General features: G+C 34.0%; 1 protein-coding gene across 1 annotated transcript in view; it reads left to right on the top strand.

Annotated features, from left to right (window-relative positions):
- LOC146535363 (cell adhesion molecule Dscam2-like) overlaps window positions 1-27,466 on the top strand; it is a 138,049-nt gene that overhangs the window by 101,103 nt on the left and 9,480 nt on the right. The window contains exons 6-24 of the mRNA XM_085191235.1: window positions 7,433-7,582; window positions 8,060-8,177; window positions 8,464-8,674; window positions 11,446-11,656; window positions 17,345-17,498; window positions 19,160-19,308; window positions 19,655-19,745; window positions 20,416-20,594; window positions 20,933-21,078; window positions 21,261-21,396; window positions 21,548-21,670; window positions 21,965-22,138; window positions 22,542-22,686; window positions 22,824-22,972; window positions 23,312-23,513; window positions 23,768-23,958; window positions 24,342-24,412; window positions 24,573-24,795; window positions 27,209-27,336. Of these exons, the coding sequence (XP_085047361.1) occupies window positions 7,433-7,582; window positions 8,060-8,177; window positions 8,464-8,674; window positions 11,446-11,656; window positions 17,345-17,498; window positions 19,160-19,308; window positions 19,655-19,745; window positions 20,416-20,594; window positions 20,933-21,078; window positions 21,261-21,396; window positions 21,548-21,670; window positions 21,965-22,138; window positions 22,542-22,686; window positions 22,824-22,972; window positions 23,312-23,513; window positions 23,768-23,958; window positions 24,342-24,412; window positions 24,573-24,795; window positions 27,209-27,336 (2,951 nt within the window). The remainder of the gene's footprint in view (window positions 1-7,432; window positions 7,583-8,059; window positions 8,178-8,463; window positions 8,675-11,445; window positions 11,657-17,344; window positions 17,499-19,159; window positions 19,309-19,654; window positions 19,746-20,415; window positions 20,595-20,932; window positions 21,079-21,260; window positions 21,397-21,547; window positions 21,671-21,964; window positions 22,139-22,541; window positions 22,687-22,823; window positions 22,973-23,311; window positions 23,514-23,767; window positions 23,959-24,341; window positions 24,413-24,572; window positions 24,796-27,208; window positions 27,337-27,466) is intronic.

The following is a 27,466-nucleotide window of genomic DNA, read 5'->3' as shown; positions in this document are numbered from 1 at the left end:
TGAGCTTGTGAGGATTATACGACTAATTGCATAATAAATTAGATATTTGTTAGTGTTAATCTAAGACTGGGAGTAGGCTTGGTGTCACTTATCTTAAGACGATGAAAGTATATTCATATCTCAAACCTCAAGAACTAGCAATTTAATTCAAATGTCTACGAAAAAGACACCGTAGTTGCACATCGTCATAGCGTATGGCTGTAAATACGACGGTTCTGACTTTAATTCCCACTGGAGGAAATTAATTATTTTATTTTCCTCGCTTTGGTAACAAGACAAAGCTGAGCGTTGAGTTCCTCTACTCAATACCCAATATCTGGAAAATAAAAAGATGCATACTAACAATAGATTTTCTCTATCAACCAGAAAATATAAATAACAAAGTACTTTTTCTTTTTCCCACAAAGGAAGCTGAAAAAAAACTTGCATTAAACTCACATCAAATGCTACTAGATGACAAATCTATTTAGGTTAGGTCATGGCGTTCGACAATTATGCCTCTTCGTGCCCTCACTACTTATACTCGCAACAATATGTTGAAAGGAGAGATACTCAAAAATTACTTTATACGTCGTATTTCACATAAGTCTCCGCTTCACCGTACTTGTTCTTTATTCACGATGAAATGAAAATGTAATTTTATTAAAATTTTATTTTTCCGCAGAAACTCCATAGGTATATGGGAAAAAGATTATTATATTTTTAACCTAACACTTTAAATTTAAGCGTTTCGAGTAAAGTGACGTTAAAAAACTAAATCATAAAAAACATAATTGCAAACGAAAAAATATCCATTATCAAAATATGTGTGTTATTATCGTAATGGAGAGATACGTGGAGGGTTTGTATGTGGTGTATGTAATTTATTTTTTTGTAAACTATTCTTTATGCATTTCACGGCAGAGAGAAACTAGTGTTAAGACACTACGTTCCCCATTTTTCGGAAAATTATCGTGTTGAGTAGCAACACTTAACGCCGTGCTTAATGTGCATTACCAGAGCAAGGAAGTGAATATAATTATTTCAAGTGGGAATCGAACCCACAACGCGTTTACTGTTAGGCGGCCTCATTAAGCAAGCTATTTTGACATTAATATCATTAGTAGAAATGTAACAGAATACATGTTATTTATCTTTAAAAGAATTAAAAAAGCTGTATATGTTAGCTCCGCACCGTTACACCGGAAATGACATGCAGCACGTTAATTATGAAATGTATCTCAAAATTTACATTATCTTTATTTATTTTAATAATTTAATAGTAGTACATTTGTACGAGATAGTTGTGCGGTCGATTCTCACTAGAGGGATTGTACCAAAAGAGGCAAACTCTAATGATAATATAAGATACTAGCGGCCCGCTCGCGGTTTCACCTGCGTGAATGTGAGTGATTATTATCAATTTCTGTCTCCATGACTACGACCTAGTGACGTCTGTGCAAAATATGAGATTCCTAGCACATGTAGTTTCTGAGATTTCGCGATGAGTGAGTGACCTTTCGATTTTATATATATAGATTTAAGTAATTTGAGGTCGTCGTGGAGCTGTGGAACAAGGCGTTGAGGTCCGCAAGTTAAGGCAATCTCTCGGAAATTAGGCGGAAAGTAAAGAAAATCCAGTTAGAAAAGATACGTACATACATACATACATCAGACGTTAGAAATAAATAATAAAATAAAAATAATAATAATTGAAATCAATCTATATTGCGAATAAAATTAGCATTTATGTTGAACATTTCGGAATTTAACTTAATGCTTAAAACATATTATAGAATACATAAATGTTGTTTACGACCGCCATAATACTAGCGAGCCAACAGTCGTAAATGTGAATGTAATAAAATAATACTACTACAGGATACATTTAAATTTGGCATATCGATTACAATATAAGCAGAAAGAAACTAATGTTAAGACGTATAAAAAAATCTTTCTTTTCTAATCTTTTTTTTAATTGATTTAGTAGATATTGGAACAGATGAATGAAGTGGTATATTTGGAAAGTATGTTTAGTAGAGACAAAAGATTTGCAAATGTGTATTTCTGCCAGTAATAGAGCTCTCCGTGTCTTAGCTGGATTGCTAAAAAGCAAAACCATACACAATTCTTTGCATATGGTGGCGAAACGTGGATATAATAAAAGAAGAATGAAAGGAAGATGAATGAAATAGACATGCGGGAGGATATACGGAGTCAGTTTCGCTGACTTAATCCGCACTGAAGAAATGCACAGAATACCAGAGGTACCAGCGAGGATGTCACAGTGAGAATGAAAAGGAACATGCTCAGGGAGTTTGGATACGTCAAGACAATGAGTGATGAAAGAAAAGCAAAAAAAAAATATGAAGGAAGAGCAAGCAGTAAAAGAGGCGAGGAGAGACCTCGAGTGACCTACGAAAATACAGTATCTAAAATAGCATGAAGACCACTCGGAGGATATATATGGACAAAGTGAAAGCAAAGTCCGTAGCGCTTGTCACTCTGTTCTCTATAGCTACCCCGCTAGAGAAAAGGCGTGATGCTTAAAAAATGTTTCTTTAGTACTTAACTTAACTTAACACTTAGGCTAGCAAACTATTATAGAAATAGAAAAAAAATAATCCATTTTCGTACTCTGATTTCAAGAACTCATCTCCTTGTATAATTATTAAGTAGAAAAGTAATTTACATTCGCGCCTCGGTCTGTTTTATTTAACACAGGCGTTGTTTTCTTTCTTAGAATTCCATTCAATTAGAGTTATTCTTAGAGTTCTAAATTGGAATTTTAGTTGTTGTTTTTGCTTGTTTTAATTTCACGCTATGGGGTCGTGGATTCAATTACTATTCGGGATTTTTTTTTATCATAGCATCTAACAATTTGTATGTAGAGTGAAGAAATGGTACAAGTATACTATTTATATGTTTACGTAATTTAGAAAGGACGGTACTTCTTTCTTATCAAAATCTTGTTATTGTGTGTTAAGACACGAAACTTAACGCCGTTATTTATCGTGCCAAAGGGGGGAAACTAAATTATTCACTTCCCCAAACGGGGATCGATGTCTTAGCTTCCTAACTAAGAGTTAATTAATACACTCCATTACATATCGAGACATTTATTATTGAGTTGTGGAACGTAACGCCGCGCTTGGTCTCTACCAGAGTGAGAAAATGAAAATAATTAATTCCCCGAGTGGAAATCGAACCCAGATCCTGATCCTGTTTACTGTCAGATGCTGTTTCGCTGTGCCACGGCATCACATAGAATAGATAAAAACAATAAGAATCGCTAATTGCCAACTATTGGAAATTCAAACAAACAGATAGCAAATATGACAAAGGCGCGTCAACAGCTAACCTCATTATAGTGTTCCGCGCCGTCGACCCCTTGTTCAGCTCACGGATGGACGGATGAGATCTGACAGATTGTTGCTAATTGTATATTTGTTTATGTAAAACTATAATTGATATTCAAATATAAGTAGTTTGGTAGGAGAGTGTGGAGATAAGACATTGTTTTAGAATTATTTTAGATTATTTTATTTTAGGCCGTTTCACTATTATCCCTTAGCTTATCTTATTATTTTGTGATATATATAAAAACAAAAATGTAATCTGTAAATCAATTAAAAATCCAACTAAAATACCAGTTTACTTTTTCCATTTACTACCTTTTAAGCAGTTTGAGAGAACATAATGTTAAGATTCAATTTATTTGGTGGAACCCAACGCCGTGTTTTGTCTTCTTACTAGAGAGGAGATATAAAAAAATCAAATATAATTATTCCTCCGAGTGTGGATTCAAACCACAATCATCATCAGATGCGACCCACTGCGCCATGGCGGTCTTTAATTAATGAGTATATTCAATTAATAAGTGTAATACTCATGCATATTGTTAGATTCCACTTCACTGTCTAGTGCAGCTTTGGTCATAGGGTTGTATTCCATAATGTTTTATAAATTTAAGTACGTACTTGAATGAGTTAAAAGTTACAAATGTATGAACTATTGAAGTATATCGACTTTAGTATTATGATTTTATGTATTGTTTAAGCTTGTATTGGGCAAGATAGGATACAGTGGTCCATAGTTAAAAAAATTAAAGTTCCAGTACGCCAATTTAAAAAATCAAAATTTGTTGCTATATAGACAAGATATAATTTAAACCTCATCACCATCATATCAGCCTTTAATCACCTACGAACTTAATTGTATAAAAAATGGAAAAGAAATTATATTTCCCTAGGGTATTTTTGTTTACCATTCAAAAACAGAGATGTGTTAATATTGAATGCATTGTACGTAGAAAGGGTTCACCAAAACGTTTTTACCAAATGCCCTTCAATTTACAAGCAAAAGTACATTTTCAAGGACCTAGCACAATATGACAGGATTGGAAAGTATAAAAGGACTGTTATCAATGATCTAATGATAAGGGAGTGAGGGAGATAGCTACAAAAAACTGTATACCGAATGTGGCTGCGTGAAAAGGACAGAGCGTCAAAGTTACCGCGCATTTAGAATTCATTGAAAAAGTCGAAGTTGAAAGTTATCTGATCGTAAAATGGTGACGGTCTCCAGCGGACCATCGGGCTGGAAAGTAACAACGTATTTAAATGGATATTTTATTGAAATACTATATAAAATGTTATTGGTTTTAAATCAAAATTATTTTAGAAAACTATCTCTACTGTTTGTTTTGTGTAACGAGGAGAGATTTTTCACTTTATTTTTTTGTGAATAGTTACTCTGCAAATTGATAAATATGTTCTGATAATTATTATTTTCTGTCATTTTGATATTTTGTAGTAGACTTCAAATATAAAAAACTCTATTTTTTTAAACTTCACGGTGTATCTTCACCCGTATACCCTTAAAGTAGCGTAGCCAGAATAAAACTAATGTTAAAACACCCTGTTCCCCATTTTTGACCTCAAAATTTCGAGACATTGAGTGTTGAGTCAACTCAACGCCACAATTCGTCCACTTCTACGCTTCCAGACCATTTAAAAAAAACTGAATTTTCATAAATAATGTAAACATACAAATCTCTGATAAATGTGTACATTTTATAACATAAATCCCTAACGTAATGTATTTCATTTACATAAGTTAATTTTAATATTAGTAATTGCTTTGTAATTTTCTATTATATAACAATTTCGCTGTATTAGTATATTAAATATATTTCTAATTAATATTATGACATAGCTTGTCTGAGTTGAAATAAATAAAAGCTTTTAAAAGAGTTAATTATGAATAAAAGTAATTATAAATTTCACATTCATTTAGATATATTGTTTGTTGAATAGCACTTTATGATACCAAGTCATAATCTCTATGAGTCTAACTGATGAATCATCTATATTATAAACGCAAAAATAAGTTCTTCTCATAGTTTTCACAAACAACTGCAAAGTGCTTGAGGCGTTAGCATAATAAATATGATAGAATTACCATATTATAAGTACTCGTATATGCAAATAATCTAATAATGGTAAAAACTAATAAAAAAAATCTGCTGTAGCTGTATCCCTTACATAGCAGGTTAGGTAGAACGAAACCTAGTGTTGAAACACTCTGTTCCATACTTTCCACCCAATTTTTTGACATTATGCTGCGTTTTCTTTCTAACTAGAGCGAGGAAAAGGAAATGATTCATTTCTCCGAGTAAGAATCGAACTTACGACCCTCGTTTACACTCGACTTCTTAAAATAACTTAAAATATAAATTAGCACTTGTCTCTTTAACTATACGCCACCAGTCAGTCCGTCGGTAGCAATAAAGACATCTCACTATAAATTCGCAAGTGCACCCGATCAGTATCTACCGTCTCTTAATCTTTAATTCATGAATTTCGTCTTAGTTGATCGACTGTAGCGACTATTAGATAATATTTATGTATATTTAGATATCACTTATAGTGATAATGATACGATGAGTACGATTCTCGATAGTTGGAAAGCAAGCGCGGCGTTGAACTCCGCCTCTTTACACGCAATATCAGCTAAATTAAATGGATAGTGGGAAACGGAGTGTATTATCACTATGATATCTATGGCTAACCGACTGCAAATAAATCTGTCCCTCAGTTTAATAATTATATATCGCTGGATGTCAATAATAATATCAGTAAAATAAAAGTTTTAAAATATAACCATTTTTTTGAATGGGAAATAAATCCACATCCATTGCATCAGTTATGTTAATCAAACATTTATTCGTTTATTTCAACTCCGATAATAATTTGGAACAATTGCCATTTTCTTTTGTATTTTTCACTCGCAATATAGACGTCTATTAGGTATAAACCTGCACTCATAAATTCGTGAGTGCACTCGATCGGTGCTACAGTACTGTCTCCTAATTTCAAAGTCATGAGTTCCAGTTCCAAAGTGCTACGACCATTTGTCTTTCGTTTTGGATGTGTTTAAAGTACTTTATGTTTACATTGGAGAGGGTAAACTTGCTGTAACTTTTGCTTTTCAGTTTTAGAGAGCAGATTAGTATATTTAGTTAGATATTATATGTTTAGAAGCCAGCGGTGGTGAAGAGGCACAAGCGTGTAAACGCGACATATTATGAGTTTGATTCATACTCGAGGAAATGATATACGAGTAGGTACTCGTATTTGATATTTTCATTTCCACACTCTAGTTGATGGTCTAAGGTGCTAATATCTCTAAAATAATATTAAAAATGTGTCATATGTAGTCATTATTCTTTTTTTTTTCTTCAATTCCCAATCAAAGATTTTCTTATAAAATAAACTCTTCCCGGATTAAATCTACAACTATCGTTTGACTATCACATATTTTACTTCTGCCTAAATAATATATCTACATAGGAACAGGTAATCCTATTATAAATCTATATTGGTGCCTTTTGTAGTATATATATACATATAGTACGTATAAGCAATAATCATTTATCAACCGTCCTGTACTCGTCGTGTCGTCTGGAACCTAACTTTTAAATTTGGTAGTAATTTCCGTTTAAATTTCCTACCTTCAAAATTCATGACTTAAAAAAATGGACATCTCAGATACCTAAAGAATATTGTAATAGGAACGTCCCTGTTTTCATTTATTTTTAAATTTACCTATCTATATGATATTTTTAACATTTGTTTCTTGCTTTGATTTCTGCCACTCAACAAGCACAGGGTTGCGTAAATTGCGCGAAAATTGCAAAACAGAGTCTCTCTCAGAGTGCTTACATTAGGCTCCTTTCGCCTAACTTGCTTTGCTAAAAAAATTGTTAAAAAAATAATTATTTGGACACTTTCGAGAATATCATCAATATAAAAAACTAAAAGAGACGTAGAAGAAGACCACGGTTGACCTTCGAGAACAACATATCAATGGAGGAAGTTCAAATAGGAAGTAAGAAGCATAAGGTAACCGACATGTAAAATATAAAAACTAAACCTAATAAATTTTCCAGGTGGCCGCTTCATGATAGGGGGTAGTCGTGGTGATATCCTGGTGATAAGAGACGCGAGGCCGGATGACACCAGCACTTACTCCTGCGAGGCACAGCACGCCCTCACCGGGGAGAAGAGGAGAAGTCCATCGGCCATGATAGCCGTGTCGCGTGAGCACTTACTTATAATACTTTAATCATGTTATTTTTTTTTGTATTGCTACATGCATTACTATTACTGCTGGTACACATCGTCTGAATGTAAACTCGTCAGTAGTGAGTTCGATTCGCACTCGCGAAAAGGAAATTATTTTCATTTCCTCGATCTGATAATAAGACAAAGCGCGTCATTGTCGTATGGCTCCCAATACTAAAAAATAATTTCTTTCTAATTATAATCTTTACCACAAAACCAATAGAATTTTCTAATCAAAGACTCGGTTCTCGACCCTCAATTTGGCAGACTTGAGGTGTTGAGTGGTATAAGTAAACATAATGATAGTGTGACAACTATTAGAACAACTTACTCATATTAACACTTAACTCACATGAATAAGTGATACAGTCTCTTAAATAATAATCATATTTTGCTAAGCTTTATAGAGCTTTTAGAAGCTTTTCCTGATATTATACCTGTGTCCAAATTAGATCCTTCCGGAAGTATGGCACCGAGAATTCTAACAATATCAGATGACGAGACAGTACCACAAGGCGGGGACATACGACTGGTCTGCTGTGCCATTGGTAGTCCACCGCCCACATACAGGTAAAAATATTTAAAAACGTGAGTTTTAAATATGCTTCAACACACACCTTTTTGGATATAAGTTGTAATAAGCGTATAGAAATTTCAACGTAGCCTGAAAAGATTGTATGATTCAGTGGTCTGAGTGCTCGGACAGCTTTCGAGAGGCGCGGGTTCATATACAGTTACATTCAAATTTTTGTACATTTTCTAAAAAGTAATTCTTAAATTGTTTATTAATGACAATCTCATTTGCCCCAGCATTGTGTATTTACGTACTTACATTTTTCATATTTTACAATTTTAGTTGGTTTCGTCACGCCAATGGTCGCCTGAGCCCGGTGTCCAACAGCATCAGGATATCTGTGTCAGACCAAGTTCTCATAATCAGGCGAGCTCAGATATCTGACAACGGCGTGTGGACCTGTAGAGCTCATAACCAGTATGGAGAACAACGCCGCGACGCTCGACTCAGAGTACGGTCAAGATTGGTTGTTAGTGTTCATCCGCAACTACAGGTGAATTTTTGGCATTATTTGATCGTAAGGTCTTTAATTTTTACGACCCTTACCCATTTTAAATGAATGTCTTTAGCCGGATTAATCGCATATATTTAATTTTATACATTTTTGGAATTTGACGTTTCTAAAATTTTGTAGTAGACCGGGTATTTATTTGATTTTAGGCCATGGTGGCGCGGTAGGGCAGCGTCTGAGCGTAAACGTGATGGTTGTAGGTTCGATTCACACTCGGGAATCATCCCGAGTAAATAATTACATCATTAGACAATTTAATTTAATTATTTAATTTACTTTCATTTTCCTGCTCTGGCTGTGTCGGGTGTTGAGTACCACCACTCAATATTCAATATTAAAAAAATTGGGTTACAAGTGGGGAACAGAATAATTTAGCGATAGATTCCCTCTACCTTCCCTGTTACATGAAGGATTTAGTGTGAAGCTACTTCATCTTATTTAATTAAAATTTCGGGCTTTAATTATAAAATTTGTAATTTAGAATTCGCCGAAATACGATTGTCACATAAAATATTTACTTCATTACGGTCCATTTCGACCGCACTGTCCCAAACACCGGCGGCGATGTTCTCAAAGACCTTTTCTTATACTGTTACTGAATGTTCACAATGCCTTACCAGTATATTCATTTACGAGTATTTATAAAGTTTTATTTGATCTTTTATTTTTATTTACAATATAATTTTAATGGTCGCTGGTTTTTACCTTTTGTTAACAAGTTACTTCCGATAATTTACTTTGATAATTTTGTTTATTAAATATGTTATTGGTTTTTAAGTATTACTTCGTTGTTGTTATTATAGGCAAGAAGAAAAAAGTCAACTTTCGTCTGTTCAAATAACAAAAGCGAATATATCCTTGAAAATAAATATTTAAATAATACTTTACTTTCGAGAACTTATTTAAATTACATCTAAACCTTTTATTATAAGTACGTTTATTCAATATGATCCAATTCTAGTTCAATATATGCAATATTAGACTAGAATATTTGAATTCTTGTGTATGGAGTCAACATTAAATTCGAATTATAAGAAAGTCAGGATTTAATACCTATTATACAATGTAGGAAATAAAAAGATATGGGCACAAAATTTCTTTTCACGCTCCACGCTGTATCCAGCATATAGGAGAGTAAATAGAGAGAACCCAGTGTTAAGACGCTTTGTTTTCAAGGCACCGGTCAATTTTAGAAACATTGCATATTGTCTTATGAAACTCAACGCCACGCTTTGTGTTGTTACCAGAGCAATGAAATGAAAATAATTCATTTTCCCGTAGGAATCGAATTCACAATCGTCAGGATAAGCAAATTATTAATTATATTTGTGTTAAGTTTATAATTATACAAAACAACTTTTACTATAAATATTTGATACAAACAAAATGGTGCGATTTCCCTCCCGTTTCCAGTAGTGTCAGTGCGACGTGGAACGAGACGGCAAATTGAAAAATACCCTAAGGAATTCGGATCAGATCACTCGATAACTTGCATTTGTCGAATATCGACGAGATGTCACATACCTTCGACGAACTGACAAATATTAGATGGCTTCAGGGTTATATGGTTGTTTATTATGACACAGTTTAATGTAGTAAAGGTAGAGAGTTTTTTTGGTTTAGAAGTACTTGTTCGTACTTGAGCTGTATTAGATAGCGTTAATAATTTCGAAAAAAAAATTAAACGTATAAGAATTTTGAAGGCAGCGGGACTGATAGATGAGTACAAACTTACTTAGATATACGTATATATGACTAATATAAAATAGATTTAATGTGAATCTAAACTTTTTTAAATTTTCCCGAAATAATGGATATTTCTAAGCAAACCTCCTTAAAACTTCTGTAACGGCCAGCGATTTAACTCAAATCGCATTTTAATGTGTTTAAACGAATTTTAATAACTCAGACGTTACAGCCACAGGAAGGAGCCAGGTGTATCTAATTCAAGTGAAATTGAAGACCTGTTTCAATAAATGGTTATTATCTTTAAACATATAATATTAGTATGGTTCTATCATATATAATCAAGGGAAATTTAGTGTTAAGACACTCTGCTTATCACGCACCGTCTAATTTTCTTTGTCTTATTACTAGAGTAAGGAAATGAAACTCATTCCACCGAGTGGGAATGGAATCCACAACCGCCGCGCTTACAATCGATGCTTCGGTTCTGTAATCCAATGACCTCAAATACCAATATTTTGAAACATTAATGTAACCCGTCAAAACATCACAAAAAACAGAAACTAATCTTCAAAAAGCTCTCGCCACTCCACGTAATCCGTTCAGAGATTTGCTCCCGGAGACAGAATGTTACCAAGAATTATTCATGAGAGGTCTTGTATTGACTTGTAACGTGAGACCGGGTAATGGATATTTTTTTCGACATCTATGAATTTTACGGTTTCAGCAGAGAAATGTATGAGATTTGATCTGTTTCTCATGATTATTTTTCTTTCTATCTTTGAATTGTGATGGTTTCTTTTATAAAACATTACACATACTACCATGCGTTTGACAATATGTACAACACTTTTATATTTTGTAAAGTGACATACCCGTTGCTATGGCAACGTGTATTATTATAATACGTGTTAACGGGTCCTCTATACCATACTGGTACATAATAAATCTATCTACATTTTATTGTAATATATGAGGCTAAGCACACCTAGTTGTAACTAAGAACATCATCTGATTAGATTAACTCAAAGATCTTCATAATAAACTCTTATTTTTCTAACCACCAGGTAGCAAACTCCGGTAGTTCAGTCACCTTCAACTGCTCAGTGGAAGGTGGAGACGCGAGGGTCAGGTGGCTGCATGACGGCGTGCCAGTGGGTGGAGGAGAACGCGTGTTGCGGGTTCACGGTGTGGTCAGAGCTCATAGAGGCATGTACCAGTGTTTTGCTGAAAGGGATTTGGATAGTGCGCAGGCGGCTGGGGAGCTGAGGCTTGGTGGTAAGTGGAATTCACTATTTTAATTAAAATAAAAAAAAACAACTTCACTCCTTAAATGCTATTGATGCTCATACCTAAAGTTTTTTTTGTATAAAAAATATAATACATCCATAATTCTAACTATAATATAGGTTTTTTAAATCCAATAATATTTCATAGTAACAAACATATTTATATAAAAAAATCCCTGTATTTTAGCTTAGTTTTATAACTAAAAATCTTTGAGTCCGCTAAGACGTTGAAACTTTATATTTAAAGTGGTGTTCTTTGCTTGGCTTAATTGGTTTTTCTTACGAAGATTATCTTAGAGTTGTAAATAGTTCAGAAATTTCTCTACCAAGAGCTCTCTAGTAATCCCTTTATTCAAATTTTACAAGTTGAATTTCAAAATTTTCAATTTAATTAAGAGAAAATCACTGACAATTATTTTTGCCAAATGGGTTTTATCACTTACAATTTATTTTCAATAATTTTAAACTTTTCGTGATTTTTAATATCAATTTGACAATAAATAGTTTGTGATAGAAATTTAAAAATATTATTATACTTTTTTGGCTTCACGGTGATTGACATTATTTATGTGATGTAATATAGACCGTAGTCAATACAAATTTTCAATTCGAACCAATAGTTCCTAAGATAGGTATTTTCAACCCAATTTTAACTTTCAACTTTATAATATTCATATTGAAAATATAGATCATAAAATAATGATTTTACCAGAAAATCGGCTTATAATTTTCAATGCACATACTACACTCGTGCAATCCAAAATAATTACAGGATTCAATAAAATCGATTATACCGTCAAAAAGTTAACAATACAAAAAAGACATATCATTTTTCATTAAATTTTGAATTCAACATAAATATAGTTACTTCATGACTTATAGTAGACTAGTCGAGGCCCGCAACTTTGTTTGGGACTTTAAGATTTAAAATGGAAAATTGCATTTTTGCGTTCCCGTAAACACTTTGGGAAATTATCTCTTAGTTTTTTCCCAACACTCACCACACCTTACCTATATCATTCTACTTTCAGAGTACTTTCATCTGTGCATTGTCGGTCAGTCACTCAGTAATGTCGCGTTTACAATCGAAAGCTTTCTTTGGGCTACGACAGCCTCAAAAAGTATATACATTATTTTTATCATTTTTGGCTCCACACAGTATCCCCACACCTAGCACCGAAGGCAGAGGAAACCTGGTAACCTAGTGTATACTCCGTTACCATTAAGACACTTCCGTTCCCTACTTTCTGCTGTTATTCTTGGGTAGTGTTACCAGAGCGAAAAAATAAGAATATTTTAATATTCTTAATTTAATATTTATATTCAATTCAACGAGTGGCAATCAAACCTACAACCTATCTCACGACTGACCTCAAGTATCTACTCAGCAGCTCACAAACATTTTTTCAATTCGAATTTGAATCCACTACCACCTAATCTAAATTACTCTACGAAGGCATTCTAAGACCATAAATTAAGCAATATGGTGTTACAAAATTAATGTGACCTCCATACGTCACCTCGGGGTATGCATATTAGCATAATTTATGCTAGACCTGCGGAATATATATTTACGTAATAAGACTTTCCTAACTAAAGTACTCCTATTATTCGGGAGGGATTTATTAGTTCTATAATTGCTTTATTGTATTTAATGTTAGATAGTTTGTATTAGCTTCGTATCATATAATTTTGAAGTAAAGTATTTTTTTTTTTAATTATTTACTTTACGTCCATTTTTGTAGCTTCACGCTGTATCCCGCACGTAGCAGGGTAAGCAGAGGGAACCGAAGAGGAGGAAAGGAGAAGAGGGAAAAGTGGGGACCAATAATATTTCTTCTTAATCTCGTAATCTATAAAATCACTTCTTAAACTGAACCATCCCACTGGGATTAGTTAGAAGCCAAATTTATCAAAAACAAATTGTATTTTAAAACTAAATATAACTTTCATATTTTCATTTCATTTGTTGTGTACCAAATACAACGTAACACAAATAAAGGCGACCCAAATTTGCAAATTTGTAAATCACAATTGAACTGTAGTATTGATTGCGTTTGTGTATATATTTTATATATACATATTTTTCACGCGGCTACGTCCGCCCGATCTACACAACTATTAAATAACTATTGACCCTATAAAAGTGACCTGTGACTGTGAACGTGGCAGGTTGTGGGTTCGAATCCCGGGAAAATTTTCCATTTTCACTTCTTCGCTCTGGTATCGAGGCAAAGCGCGACATTGAGTTACGCCATGCCTCCAGAATTCGGCTTAAATGGGAACATTAGGTTCCCTCTGGCTACCCTGCTGTGTGCCTGAAGCTATAATAAAAAAACATGTAAAACTTACACAAGCAGGGAATTAAAAATAATTTAAATATAGTTCCTACTCCTAGTAAGTCTATCTCACTATGTCATAGTGGTCTCTACATACATTTACCTATATTATGTATGTACATCGATAGTTGCGTTATTCGATATACAGTATTGGTTTATTGATTGAAACATCGGACAACGTATGCGTTACTGACGCAAGGGAAATTTTCAATGGAAAATATAAATTTCGTTAATTTCTCTAGAGAATTTTAAAAAATTATTTTTTAAGATAAAACATATTAAACTCTACGGGATTTCTAGAGGATAGGTACAGGGATTTTATTCAGATTCACATTTAAGCCCCCATATAGCAGAATAGGCAGTGGCCTTATGTATAGATTTATATTACCAGAGCTGAAATAAAAATAATATTCTCATCCTGGGAATCAAACCTTTACTCAACACGTTTACAATCAGATTAATATACAATCGTTAATCTAGGTACAAGACCCTACATATTTTTTAGCAACACGCTGTTTCCTGCACATAGCAGGGTAGGCAGAAGGAACCTAATGTTAAGAGAATCCGCGAATGTGAATCGAATCCACAAATTATTATGCAAATTATATTCCCAGGCCTAGGTTCCTATATTCATAAATTATATTTTGTTTTTATTGCAAATTACGGGAAATACGTGAAAGTGAAAAGGTTAATTCCTATTCCAAAATATTGCGCCATAAAGCTTTGAAGATATAAAAGCACAAAGAGATTTTGTAATACATTGGTAGCACGCCGGCCGCGATCAGTGTCGCATTCGTCAGCCCTGTCGAGATATTCCACTGAGTTATGTCGAGCGCTTACAATACTGCTAGTATTTGTTAGATACATTTTATATAATACTAGTTATGTTCTACTACTTTGTTTGCGATTTGATTGGACGTTAAGATCCGGAAAATCTCGTTTCTTTTCGTTCCTGTGGAGAAATTGTCAAATATGTCAAATTTCAAGTTTCTAATTTCAACGAAAGAATTTTAAGTAGATGCATAGTAAACAACATACCATCTAGAGAGAAGAGCTAATTGCGTAAAATAGAACGAGAGACCCCTTTCTCGTCCTGGTATGTTTTTTGAGAAGGAAAAGTGGCAGATCGGCAACGGTTACTAATATTTTTGTAGTAGTAGGTGCTTACGTTATTGATATCTATTCATAGCTGCCCACACGTTTTACAGTGAAATGAAAATAATAATTCTAGGCTGTTGAGGAATCTTAATTATTTTATTTTAAAGGAACGGTACTTAACGGAAGAATTTTATTTATAATAGTATAGATAATAATTACTCAAACAAAGTAAATAGAATACAAGTTTCAACTGGGCACCCATCCAAGAGGTGCACCATGCACAGCAGAAGTTACAAACTTTATATTGCATCATTTCTACTGTACATTATTTGCAGGTTGCAAGTGAATGAGCTTTTTTATTGTAAAACTTTAAAACACTTTGCGTTGTAATATTGGTATTAGGTGTTATTTACTAGTTATTTTTATTCAAACTCACCTAACCTAAACTTGTGTAACCTTTTTTTGCGTGGATATTATAAAGAAAAATGGAAAATGTCGTGTTTTCCCGTTTCATTCAACTCTGAATTTACAATTTTATAAAAATCGGTGCCGATAAAAATTTTTTTCCATACAAACTTTCAACCTCTATTTCACCCCTTTAGGGTTCAGCAATAAAGAGCTCACGTCGGTTCCTGTTATTTACTGCCTCATAATTCCTCTGTCAAAGTCATTTAGAGTCCGTTGTACTGTTGCTTTGAGTTATATAGCCGATTGTAAAAATATTTGTTTTATTTTTCGTATAGTTTTTATACTCGTAGTTACGCTAAAATGACGTACTGGTAATGTCTGTATCTATTTGTTTACTCAATTATCGTGGGTTCGATACCCACTTGTGGAAATTATTTAAAAACTATTCTTTATTTGTGAAATTTCCCCAAGATCCATGCGGCTCGGTAATTTATTAAGGTAGCTTTGGCCGCAAATACAACAGGTACCTTCCTCGATAAATAGACTAAGTAACTCAGAAATATTTTTCAATTTGGACCAGTAGTTCTTAACACTAGCGTGTATAGATAGATAGTATAGTTTTTTTCATATGGTGTAGTTTGAGGTAAAAGTTCGTTAAAAATATGAACGGAATATTTTTCTAGACCTTGTGTGTGTGGAAATGTGGAGCTAAAAAAAGATATTTTAATAACAAATCTCCCACATTTAATAGGATATACGGAGAAATTTATTCGGCTTTACGTTGTATCCTCGACTGGTAGCCAGAAGGAAACTTAGTGTTAAGACCCTCCGCTCCCCAATATCCAAGCAATTTTCGAGACATCGAGTGTTGAGTGATTGAACTCAAAGCCGCTGTTGATTTACCAGCGATTCTACCAGAGCGAGGAAATGAAAGTGAGTGTGAATCGAACCCACAACTGTCGTGTTTTATAGTCAGACATACTCGTACAGCCGCTACGCCATGAGGAATATTAGTATCAATATTTCCTTTCCCTCTGCTAATCGTCTATGAAAGGATGATGGATGAGGGCTGCACATTCCCGCCACGCTGATCTTTGTTTACTTAGCATTCGAAGCGTTGATTGGTTTCTATTTTGACACCCCTGATTTATAACGCCCGTCCGCACACATTTTACACGTATTGATGAGGACAAGTATGAAAAAAATGAAATTTCATGAAAATTGATGACTGAGTTGGTTAATGTTTTGTACGTTTTGTTGTTATTTTTCTGATTGCTAATGTTATGATGTATTATTTTGGATATAAATAGCTTGTTATATAAAATTTAATTAAATAATAACTATGACATACTTTAGTCTCCAAAGTTTTGTTTTTCTATTAACACGCAAAAATTTAATAAAATTAATGCAAGTTATAAAAATATCTATAAGAAATAGTTCATTTTTATAATTTTTATTTTATTAATCTCTGATTTTGTTTCGTGGCAAACCTACAAATTTTCGCTGTTCTGTTCACTTACAGTTCTCGGTTTATAATTAAAAATATTATAGTTGCATCCCTAAATACAAGATAAAGAACGATCGCGAAAATGATTAGATGAAATTCTAATGGATAATTCATTATCATATAAATGGGTGTATCAACGGTCTGGTTACATGCACACCTAATTTCTGCTACACGAACGCTCACAAATATAAATATCCTTCACTCACTCCCTACCCCTATTCCCTCCCTTCCCTATAGTAAGGAAAGAAAGAAAATATAGAAAACTTAAAAGATTGACAGTCATGCATTTTTTCGTCGTCATACGTCCCTTCGTTTCTATTCCCAGATACAGCACCAGAGCTTCACTATACGTTCATAGAGCAGGCCCTGCATCCGGGCCCAGCTCTTGCACTTCACTGCTCCGCGTCGGGCTCACCACCGCCAAGGTTCACTTGGCTACTTGATATGCAGCCGGTGGAAGAACACAATACTGCACAACGGTTTGTTATATTAATCTATATATATAAAAGGACTTGTCCTCACTGACTGAGGTAAGACGCACGCACAGCCGTAACCGCTGTGCGTAGAAATGTGGAATTTGGACAGATGTTTACTTTCATAATCTGGACATCCACTAAGAAGGGATTTTGAAAAATTTTAACCCTAAAGAGGTGAAATAAGGGTTGAAAGTTTGTATGGAAAAAAATTTAAAACGGCACCGATTTTTATAAAATTTGGAATTCAGACTCTTAAAATTATTTAATTGAACACATGTTTCATGTTTTCTTGAATTCTTCCCCTAAGGGTGCAAATAAAGGGTTGAAAGTTTGTATAGAAAAATCTTTAAAACGCCAGCGATTATTATAAAAATTTAAATTTACTCTTAAAAATATTAACTTGAACATGTGTTTCATGGTTTTCTAGAATTCACCCCCTCAAGGTGCAAATAAGGGGTTGAAAGTTTGTATGGAAAAATCATTAAATCGCCACCGATTTTTATAAAATTTGAAATTTAGACTCTTAAAAATATTTCATTGAACACATGTTTCGTGGTTTTTTGGAATTCACCCCTAAATACGTAAGCGAAGCTACGCGCGTCCGCTAGTTATCTATATATATAAAAGGACTTGTCCTCACTGACTGAGGTAAGACGCACGCACAGCCGTAACCGCTAATGGTAGAAACGTGAAATTTGGACAAAAGTTTACTTTTGTAATCTGGACATCCACTCAGAAGGGATTTTGAAAAATGTTAACCCTAAAGGGGTGAAATAGGGGTTCAAAGTTTGTATGGAAAACAAATTTAAATCGCCACCGTTTTTTATAAAATTTGAAATTTAGATTTTTAAAAGTATTTAATTGAACACGTGTTTCATCGTTTTCTAGAATTCTCCCTCTAAGGGTGCAAATAAGGGGTTGAAAGTTTGTATGGAAAAATCTTTAAAACGCCACCGATTATTATAAAATTTTAAATTTAGATTCTTAAAATATTTCATTGAACATGTGTTTCATGGTTTTCTAGAATTCACCCCCTAAGGGTGCAAATAAGGGGTTGAAAGTTTGTATGGAAAAATCTTTAAATTGCCACCGATTTTTATAAAATTTGAAATACTAGACTTTAAGAGTCTAGTAATTGTAATTTTTAGTAATATTTCATTGAACACATATTTCGTGGTTTTTTAGAATTCACCCCTAAATACGCAAGCGAAGCTGCGCGCGTCCGCTAGTTAGATATATTTTTAAGGTGGTTAAGAATATGTTTGTTTAATTACAGAAAGTTTAAATTTCGTCTAAAATAACAGTAGCGAAAGTATGAGAACTAAAAACAAAGAAGAGTAGAAGTAGTAGAAGTAGACGAGTTGATGGTTTTCGTTGAGATTATTATAAGGTTATCTCTGCATACCGTATCCATTATAAAGTGTGAAGCTATAATTTCTACATGCTATAATATATAAAATAGGCTAACGGATTATAAACATGCTAGGCCCGATCAAAGATCAATTCAGACAATTACTTAATTTTTACACGAACGATAAAAAAACACATTCTGCTTGAAGTTTAAGTTAAAGAAGACAAGGTTTAACTATCAAATATTTTAAATTTCATTTTCATCAAATTACCATATTACCATGGTAATATATTTTTAAAATACTTATTTTCAGAAGTATATCCCAATTCATGAGCCCAAACGGCGATGTGGTCAGCTACTTGAACATAACATCAGTGCGGCCGGAGGACGGCGGGCGGTACACCTGCCGCGCGCACAACACGAGGGGCGCTGTCGAACATTCTACAAGGCTTAATGTTTACGGTACATTTTATATAATTATATAACTACGGCTTATTTATATATTTTTGATGAATATATAGAAAGATTTTAGTAGATGACCATTTAAAGAGAAACCATCCTCTAAAACCATCGGAAAAAACAAGCAATGACGACCCCTTTTTGTGAACAGCAGTGTAGGCAGAGAGTTTAGTTTTAAGAAACTACGCTCTCCATTTTCCGTTAATTCTCGAGGCACTGCGTGTTGAGTAGCGGAACTCAACGCCACGCTATACCTCGACACCAGAGCTAGCAGGATAACTAATAATGTCACTAAAAATTCCATCCTCGTAAAAAGGGATAAGTATGGTAAAACATATCCTTTTCCCAGGCCAGCCGTCCATCCGCAACATCGGTCCGGTGCGCGTGGTCGCGGGCGTCAACACCACCATCTACTGCCCCTACTCCGGATTTCCAATCAGGTTGATGGAGGTGCATTTGTTTAGTAAGATTATAAGTTTCGTCTATGTTTTATTTCGTTTTTGTTTTCGTTCTTCACTAATTTTTATTGCGTTATTTGTGTTCTTTGGTTTAGCATGTCTTGTTTTTATATTTAGTTCAACAAACACTCTTCATTCTTATATGTTCTGTATTTTTTTTAAGTACTAATATTTTTAATATAAACTTTATTTAAAAATTACATACATTATGTACTTGTGTATATCATTCTATTAAAACTAACTGAACTAATTTGAAAGAAATATCAGAATCAAACCGCAGAACACATCGAAGGCAAAGCCACCTGCGTTTTATTCGGTGTATTCTGCAATAGACTAGCTAAACTATAAAAGACCAAACAATAATTAAATAATAATATTTAATTTATAATACCAGGCTTGGTCAGTCACGACGCAGGGGCACAAGCGTACGTTTAAGCGCGACAAGTTTGGGTTCGATTACTGTCCAAGGAATTTTCTTTGCTCTGGTAACGAATTTTTGAGATATTACGTGTCAAGTAAGGAAATGAAAATACTTCATTGTCCCGAGTGGGAATCGAACTCACACCAGTCACATTTACAGTTAGACGCTATGCCGCTGCACCACGATGACTCTATATAAGAATTATATTCCAAAATATAATTTTCTTTCCAGTGATATCCGATGGCAAAGAGGTGGTGTAGACGTTGGAACAACAGGCCGGACGTTAGCTGGTGGTGGTGGAGAACTACTGCTATGGCCGGCGGAGACTGCTGACGCAGGTGTCTATTCTTGCAGAGTTACCGCTCCTTCTGGGCAGTATGTGCAGAAGGATGTTCAGATTTTTGTTAGAAGTGAGTTTGTTTTAGTGATATTTTAAAAAAATAAGATATTTAAGAAACGTTTGTTGAAATATGCGTTATTTTGAGCAACTCATACTCGTACTCTTCAATCCAATAAATATTGAAATACAATATGCAATTTATACTCTGTACATACATATAAATATCTGCGTTTATTCGAGTGCATATAGTTATTTACTCGATACTAAAACAAAACCAAATTATTTTTTTTCTGTCCGTCTGTCTTTCTGTTTGTCCAGGCTAATCTCCAGAAAAGCTTTGTTTACTTTATAGCACATATGTGCTGCTTTTTATGTTGAGAAAACTAATGAAAGCATAATTATTTACAGATCCACCGAAGATAGCAGGATTTTCATTTCCAGCTGATTTGATAGAAGGTAGTTCTATACAAGTACTATGTGGCATCACTTCTGGAGATAAGCCGGTGTACTTTTCGTGGCTTAAAGATGGACTGCATATACCTACCAACTTGCAGGTATTGTGTTACTATTAGGATTAATTGTTAATTTGTAAATATTTTTTTCCAAATGTAAGCAGTACATATATTAATGTCTGACATTTATGTCAGAATTTCAGTTGTAGTCTATTCGTACCATTAGACAGACAATTTAGGCACTATATTCCTAATTTATTAATAATATTTTTTTCTTTTATTAGGTACAAGAGAAGTCCTTAGATGAGTTCAGCTTTCTTATTTTCTCTCACGTAACATCGAAGCACAGCGGCGACTACACCTGCGTTGCTAGCAACAGTGCAGCTGAAGTTAATCATACAGCCCGACTTGCTGTTAAAGGTAATACTAGAATATTTTTTATATAATGTATGTACGTAATTAAACTTTATTACATATTTGGGATTTTATAATAAAAAAAGAAAAGAAAATTTTGCAATAAATGTAATTAAAAAAAAATATGTTCATAATAATTATTATAACTTAATTCCAGTGGCGCCATCGTGGGTGTTTGAACCGCAGGACGTGTCGGCTCTTCTCGGCACTCAAATACTGGTTCATTGCGTTACAAAAGGTTATCCTGAACCTAGGATCTCGTGGTTGAAGGCACACGGTGGTGAGTTATAAATAAAGTTTTACAAAATGGTATTTTTAAAGTTACTGTACCGAATACCGGTTAAATATTATATAGGAGTTTAAATAGTTATTTAAATTTATATTTCCATTTCTTCACTTTGGTATCGGAACGGAGTGTTTTAACACTAGGTACCCTCTGCCTACCCTGCTGTTTTTATTTACTCATTGATGCTGATCATTGACCTATAATATGTGAAGATTTTTATTGCATTGCTGTACCATAGTCAAATATCTAGGCAAAGATTCTAATGTACTCAATCAAACCCTGGTGAAGGTCCAACATCAACCGACTTTCGTCCACTCAATCGGTTGGAGGTGCCAATATCGGTACTGAGCAACGGCTCCTTGTCGACGTCAGCGGCGCGCGCGCATGAAGGCAGATACATGTGCCGTTCTGACAACGGCGTGGGAAGAGGATTGTCGAAGATTATTACTGTTTCTGTTAATGGTTAGTGTACTGTAGTGTATGTAGAGATATATTAAGGTAGTATCGGCTACCGCGATACATGCTGCATTCAAACCCAGTCCCAATGTCAGAGCAAAAGTAATGGGCAGCGTGTACGCGGTGGACGACAGAGCCATCTAGTTTTAATAATATACACTAAATATAGTACTTTTGTCTTGTTATGCAAGTGCTTAAATAACATTGAGAAATTTGAATGTAACAGAGTATGTGCAATTCTTGCTATGCTATAATAATAATAATTAATACAATTATTTTAGACTCTAATATATTGATTTCTAAAATTTATTTTGTTATTCTATGAACTGTAACTAACATCTTAAATATATTTTAGGTAGTTTTTTTTTTCATAATTATAGAGTAAATACGTAATTCTATTTATATCCAGAACCAGCCCACTTCGAATTCTCCTCCCGCAACACTTCAGTGCGTCGTACATCGAGCGCGGCGCTGGTGTGCTCCGCGAGAGGCGACCCGCCCATACAGTTACACTGGACTCATAATACGCATAGATTGGATTTGTCTACTTACAGGTAATTATTTTCTTATTAGGGAGTAAACTAGAAAAATGAATAATATAAAAATATTTAAGCCTTTTAAATATTATAATACAATACACTTGATGGGTATTGCATTTTTTAGTATATCGTATAATCCTTTAACGTTTCAGGATATCAGTATCAGAAAAGCGTTCAGAGAGCGGCGCTAGTTCCACACTCAGTATAGCGCACGCGCAGCGCCGCGACTCCGGCGTTTATCGCTGTAGAGCGGAAAACGCGTATGGAAGAGATGAGCTGCTTATTTATCTTGCTGTTCAAGGTAACTTTACATAGTTAAGTGCATCTTCAGCAGAAATTTGTGTTAGAATATTCCATTGTCTGCCGAACTATGAAACTCTGCCTGTGGAGTGGCAGAGCTCAACGCCGTGGCTTACTTTACAAGATGGTTTGAATTAAATTAATTTTATATGTATAATAATTTCCCCCAATGAAGTTGTATCCGTAGTGTATAGCTTACTATTACAATGTCTGAACACTGTACAATGTACAATTTATGTAATATACAATTAATTTATGTAATGGACACTTAATTAATTAATCTATAATATATAATAGGTAGTAATTTATTTATCTACTGATTTTTATTTTATATTTTCAGAATTCCCAGAAGCTCCCCGTGGTCTAGCAGTGATTCGTAAAGAAGGTAGAGCAGCATACATATCGTGGCGTCGCGGGTACGACGGCAACGCTCGTCTTAGAGCGTACAGATTACAATATAGAGTGGTGGGTGATGCTCGCAGAGCTGCTGACTGGACTGATGCACCGACTAGGGATTTGTCGCCGGATTTGCTTGTACAAAGGTAGGCTTAATATTTGTTTGATTTTGGTAACAGATGTGTTTTTGTTTAGTAAAACATCAAAATATTTTTAAAATTTTTCTTTTCCTTTACAATACTAAAGGTTTTATATTAGTTTGTAGTCGAATATTGCTTAAAAGTAAAATCTATGGAAGTATTTTTATATTAAATCAAAGACTTCATTATAATGAAAAATAAAATTATTAACGAGCAACGGTATTTCGAATATTTTGACAATTTAAAACAATTAATTACAGGCAAGAAACGCCAAACCTAACTCCAGAAGACAATCAACAGTTAGAAGAACAAACAGAGGGTGACACGATCCTCGAATATCGTGTGGAAGGTCTCCGCCCCGCCACCGCGTATGCCTTACGACTGGCCGCAGTCAACGATATAGGGGATAGCGATTACTCTGACCCTGTTATATTGCAGACATTAGAAGAATGTAAGTTTTTCATATACATATATATTTCATATTATATACTGGCGCTTGGCTTTTAGATTAGATTCTTACTTTCGAGTATGAATTATTTCCATTTTTTTTGTTGACTACTGCCACTTGACACGTACTGTCTGGAAAATTGGATGGTGCGTGGAAATTGGAGTGTCTTAACATTATGTTGTCTCTGCCTACGTAGTATACATACAGCACCGAATATAGAGTGAAGCTAAAAAATCTAAAGAATATTTAAGAACTTTCTTTTATTCGTGTCAAGGATGTCAGATTAATGTTATAAACATATATTTTTTATTATTTTTATCTAATGCTTTAGCTAACATTACTTTGTATGAATGTATTTAAAGTGTGAGAAAATTTTCAATTTTCAGCTCCTTCCGAGTCGCCTCGAAATGTTGAAGTAGAAGCAGATGCACCCGGGGAACTACTAGTGAAGTGGCAGGTAATAAAAATAGAAAAAAGTGATCCTTTTAATTGGAAACTTTATACTTACTTTCGACAATAGTTTGTATAAAAATAAAACGAAGTGAAATAATATTTTTCTAACACTTTAAAAAATGTTATAAATATGTAATTCTCTATATTTTGACTTCCCTCATCAGGCACCATCCCAAGAATCCTGGAATGGCGAGCTCCTCGGCTACGCACTATGGTGGCGCAGTGACAACACGTCGTTAGCACTCACTGTGCCTGGTTGGGGTTCCACAAGAGCCAGAATTGCGTCTTTAAAACCTCGCGCTAGATATGAGTTGAGGTTGAGAGCGTTTAATGCTGCGGGCGCTGGACCCGCCTCACCGCCTATTGCTACTACCACTTTGGAAGATGGTAAGTTTAATTATCATATATTCTACATTAGATTTTACACGCGGCTTCACGTTTGTGGCTTAACAAAACTAACTAAGATGTATTGTACCGACTTAAGTGATATAAAGACTATAAGCCTTCCTCAATACTTGGACTTCCCATCACAAAATTGTATTTAAAACGCGCGGAGCGCGTGCCAAGTTTCTGGGTTTCAGAACTGGCGAGCAGCACCGTGTGTTATTTTACACGAACCATTTGAAGCCACTTTTTACCTATTCGTAACTCAAAAACTATTCCACCTAAAGCTGTCATATTTGGCTCAAATATTTAGACCCCCTACCTGTATACGTGCATAAAATTTCATAAACACAGCTCAAACAGTTATTTAGATAATGACGTCCAAAAATCGTAAATTTTTAGGGGGGTGACTGACCTATAGACCTTAATGTTAACCAAGTTCCAGATGATCTAGAATGGTGAAATTTAGCATCCGGTTAAGTAATTGGGTGTATGTCAAGGGAAAAATCCGAAACTAGTATTTTTTTAAATATTTTCTTATAATTTTTCAATAAATAGATTCAATTAGGAACATTTACTTATAGCACCTGTAATGAAAGCATAGCAATCAAAGTTAATGATAACTGATTTTTAGGCATAGCGCCTGCCAACAAAATAAGAGCAATGCATTATTTATATATATTTGCTTTTATTTATGTCACACGTTAGTAAATATTTTATTTGTTATGTAGACTAACTTCACTATTACTTACGTAAGCCATCTCAAACAACACGATGCTTTCAAGTATATTTTAAGTATTTTTTTTTATTTTGAAACATTGTCAGCCTACCAGCTATCTTAACAGAAGTAATTATAAAGTAATTGTTAACAGTAAAAATTTAAGTAATTGTTAATAAAAAAATAAGAGAAAAAAAGAGAAAATTAAAAATTACTTAAACAAAATAATAAAAAAAACCAAAATGTGGTGTCGTGGGACACCAGGTAGGAACGAAGTTTCTTCGGCTAATGTAGAATCGACACAAATTGCAAAAAAAGTCGTGCTCAATTTTATGTAGGTTTTCTTGATTTTTCTCTTAAATTTTGCTGATTTGTTTTTATTTAAGTACAAGAAAGTATTTAGAAAATTCAGTATTTTAGGAAATAATAAATTACTTAAAATAAAAAAAACATCGTAATTCAAATTATCAAGTAAAAAAAGAAAGAGGGAGAAAGAGAAAGGTATTATACATTACTCGTCTGTGTATGCGACTGTCGCGCCTGCGCACGTCTCATTTAACGGTTTTATTCCACGCATTTTTCTTACGGTTTTACTATCACATTTTTTTCAGTTCGTTCACGCAGCGAAATCCCTATCCCTTCCAAGCCTGCCGTAAGGAACTTCGTTCCAATAAATAAATCCGCTTTACGGTGTATCCCACACATAGCGGGGTAGACAGAGGGAACCTAGTGTTAAGACACTCAGTTCCCCTCTTTCCATCGAACTCTGGAGGCATTGCGTGTTGAGTTATTCCAACAAAATAATAAAATTATAAAAAAATAATAATAAATTTATCAGATTTCTAAACGCAGCATACATTAATTACTTTATAATCTGACAACTGTCATTTAATCAACAAAATAAAAACTATAGTCGAGATTCATAGATAAATATAATCTAAATTCATATATAATTAAATATCATCTTAAGAGTAATAAAACATAATATTATTGACTATAATAAAAAAAGTAAATACCTAATTATATTAGATACATTTTATTGTACGAAGGCGCTCTAAGAAAACTAGCCAAGTCAGATATTACACATAAATAAAGTCTCCAAGTTGTTAGAAGAATGGGCATTTTCAGTTGTTATAAAATATTTTATATTGTTAAAAATAAATTTCAGGACTGACCATTGAACTTGGCATACATTTACATCTCACTTCTTTTATCGCTGAAAGCATACGTTTTATTACAGAACTTGGCTTTCTTTTTACATTTATGTTTTTGATGGGATATTTTTTAATTTGAACAAGCAGTAATTGAGCCGTATTAGTTTCCAATTATATACGTTCAATCAATTTTTTTGTATTAAATGATAATAATATGATTTAGCTTATGTTATATGCAGTACATTCGCAGCTATTAAAAGATTATGCTTGGACATATCCAATAGCTGCCTCGCCGATTGTTCTTGATTGTATATTAGATAGTCCCAAAATATGTAGATGGTTCCTATATAAATATCTCTGAAACTACAAAAACATTTTTCTAATGAGATGAGATTTTTTAGCTTCACGCTGTATCCCACGTATAGGAAAGTGGGCAGAGGCACCCTGGTGTTAAGACACTCCGTTCCCTACTCCTCGCCAAATCAAGACATTATACGTGTAGTGGTGGAACTAAACGACGAATTTGTAAAATATTATATTCTAGTTCCAGAAGCCCCTCCCCAACATGTAAGATGTGAGGCGATATCATCACAATCACTGAGGGTATGGTGGGAGCCGCCACCCACTTTTGCGAGAGGAGGATTGCTGTTAGGGTACGAGGTTATGTACCAGGTAATATAATATAGATTATACATATTTTTTCATTATAATTTCTATATTTTATGTCGACAAACATAAATTCCTTTGAGATTTTATCTATTAAGTTTTTCATAAGATTATCACATGAATATTATAAAAAAAA

The sequence above is a fragment of the Heliconius melpomene genome, chromosome 10 (genome assembly GCF_056956725.1).
Source record: "Heliconius melpomene rosina isolate 202511_hmr_F chromosome 10, ASM5695672v1, whole genome shotgun sequence".
In the NCBI taxonomy this organism is placed as follows: Eukaryota; Metazoa; Arthropoda; class Insecta; order Lepidoptera; family Nymphalidae; genus Heliconius; species Heliconius melpomene.
Note: the sequence above shows the minus strand (reverse complement) of the source record. Positions and strands in the feature narration are given on the sequence as shown.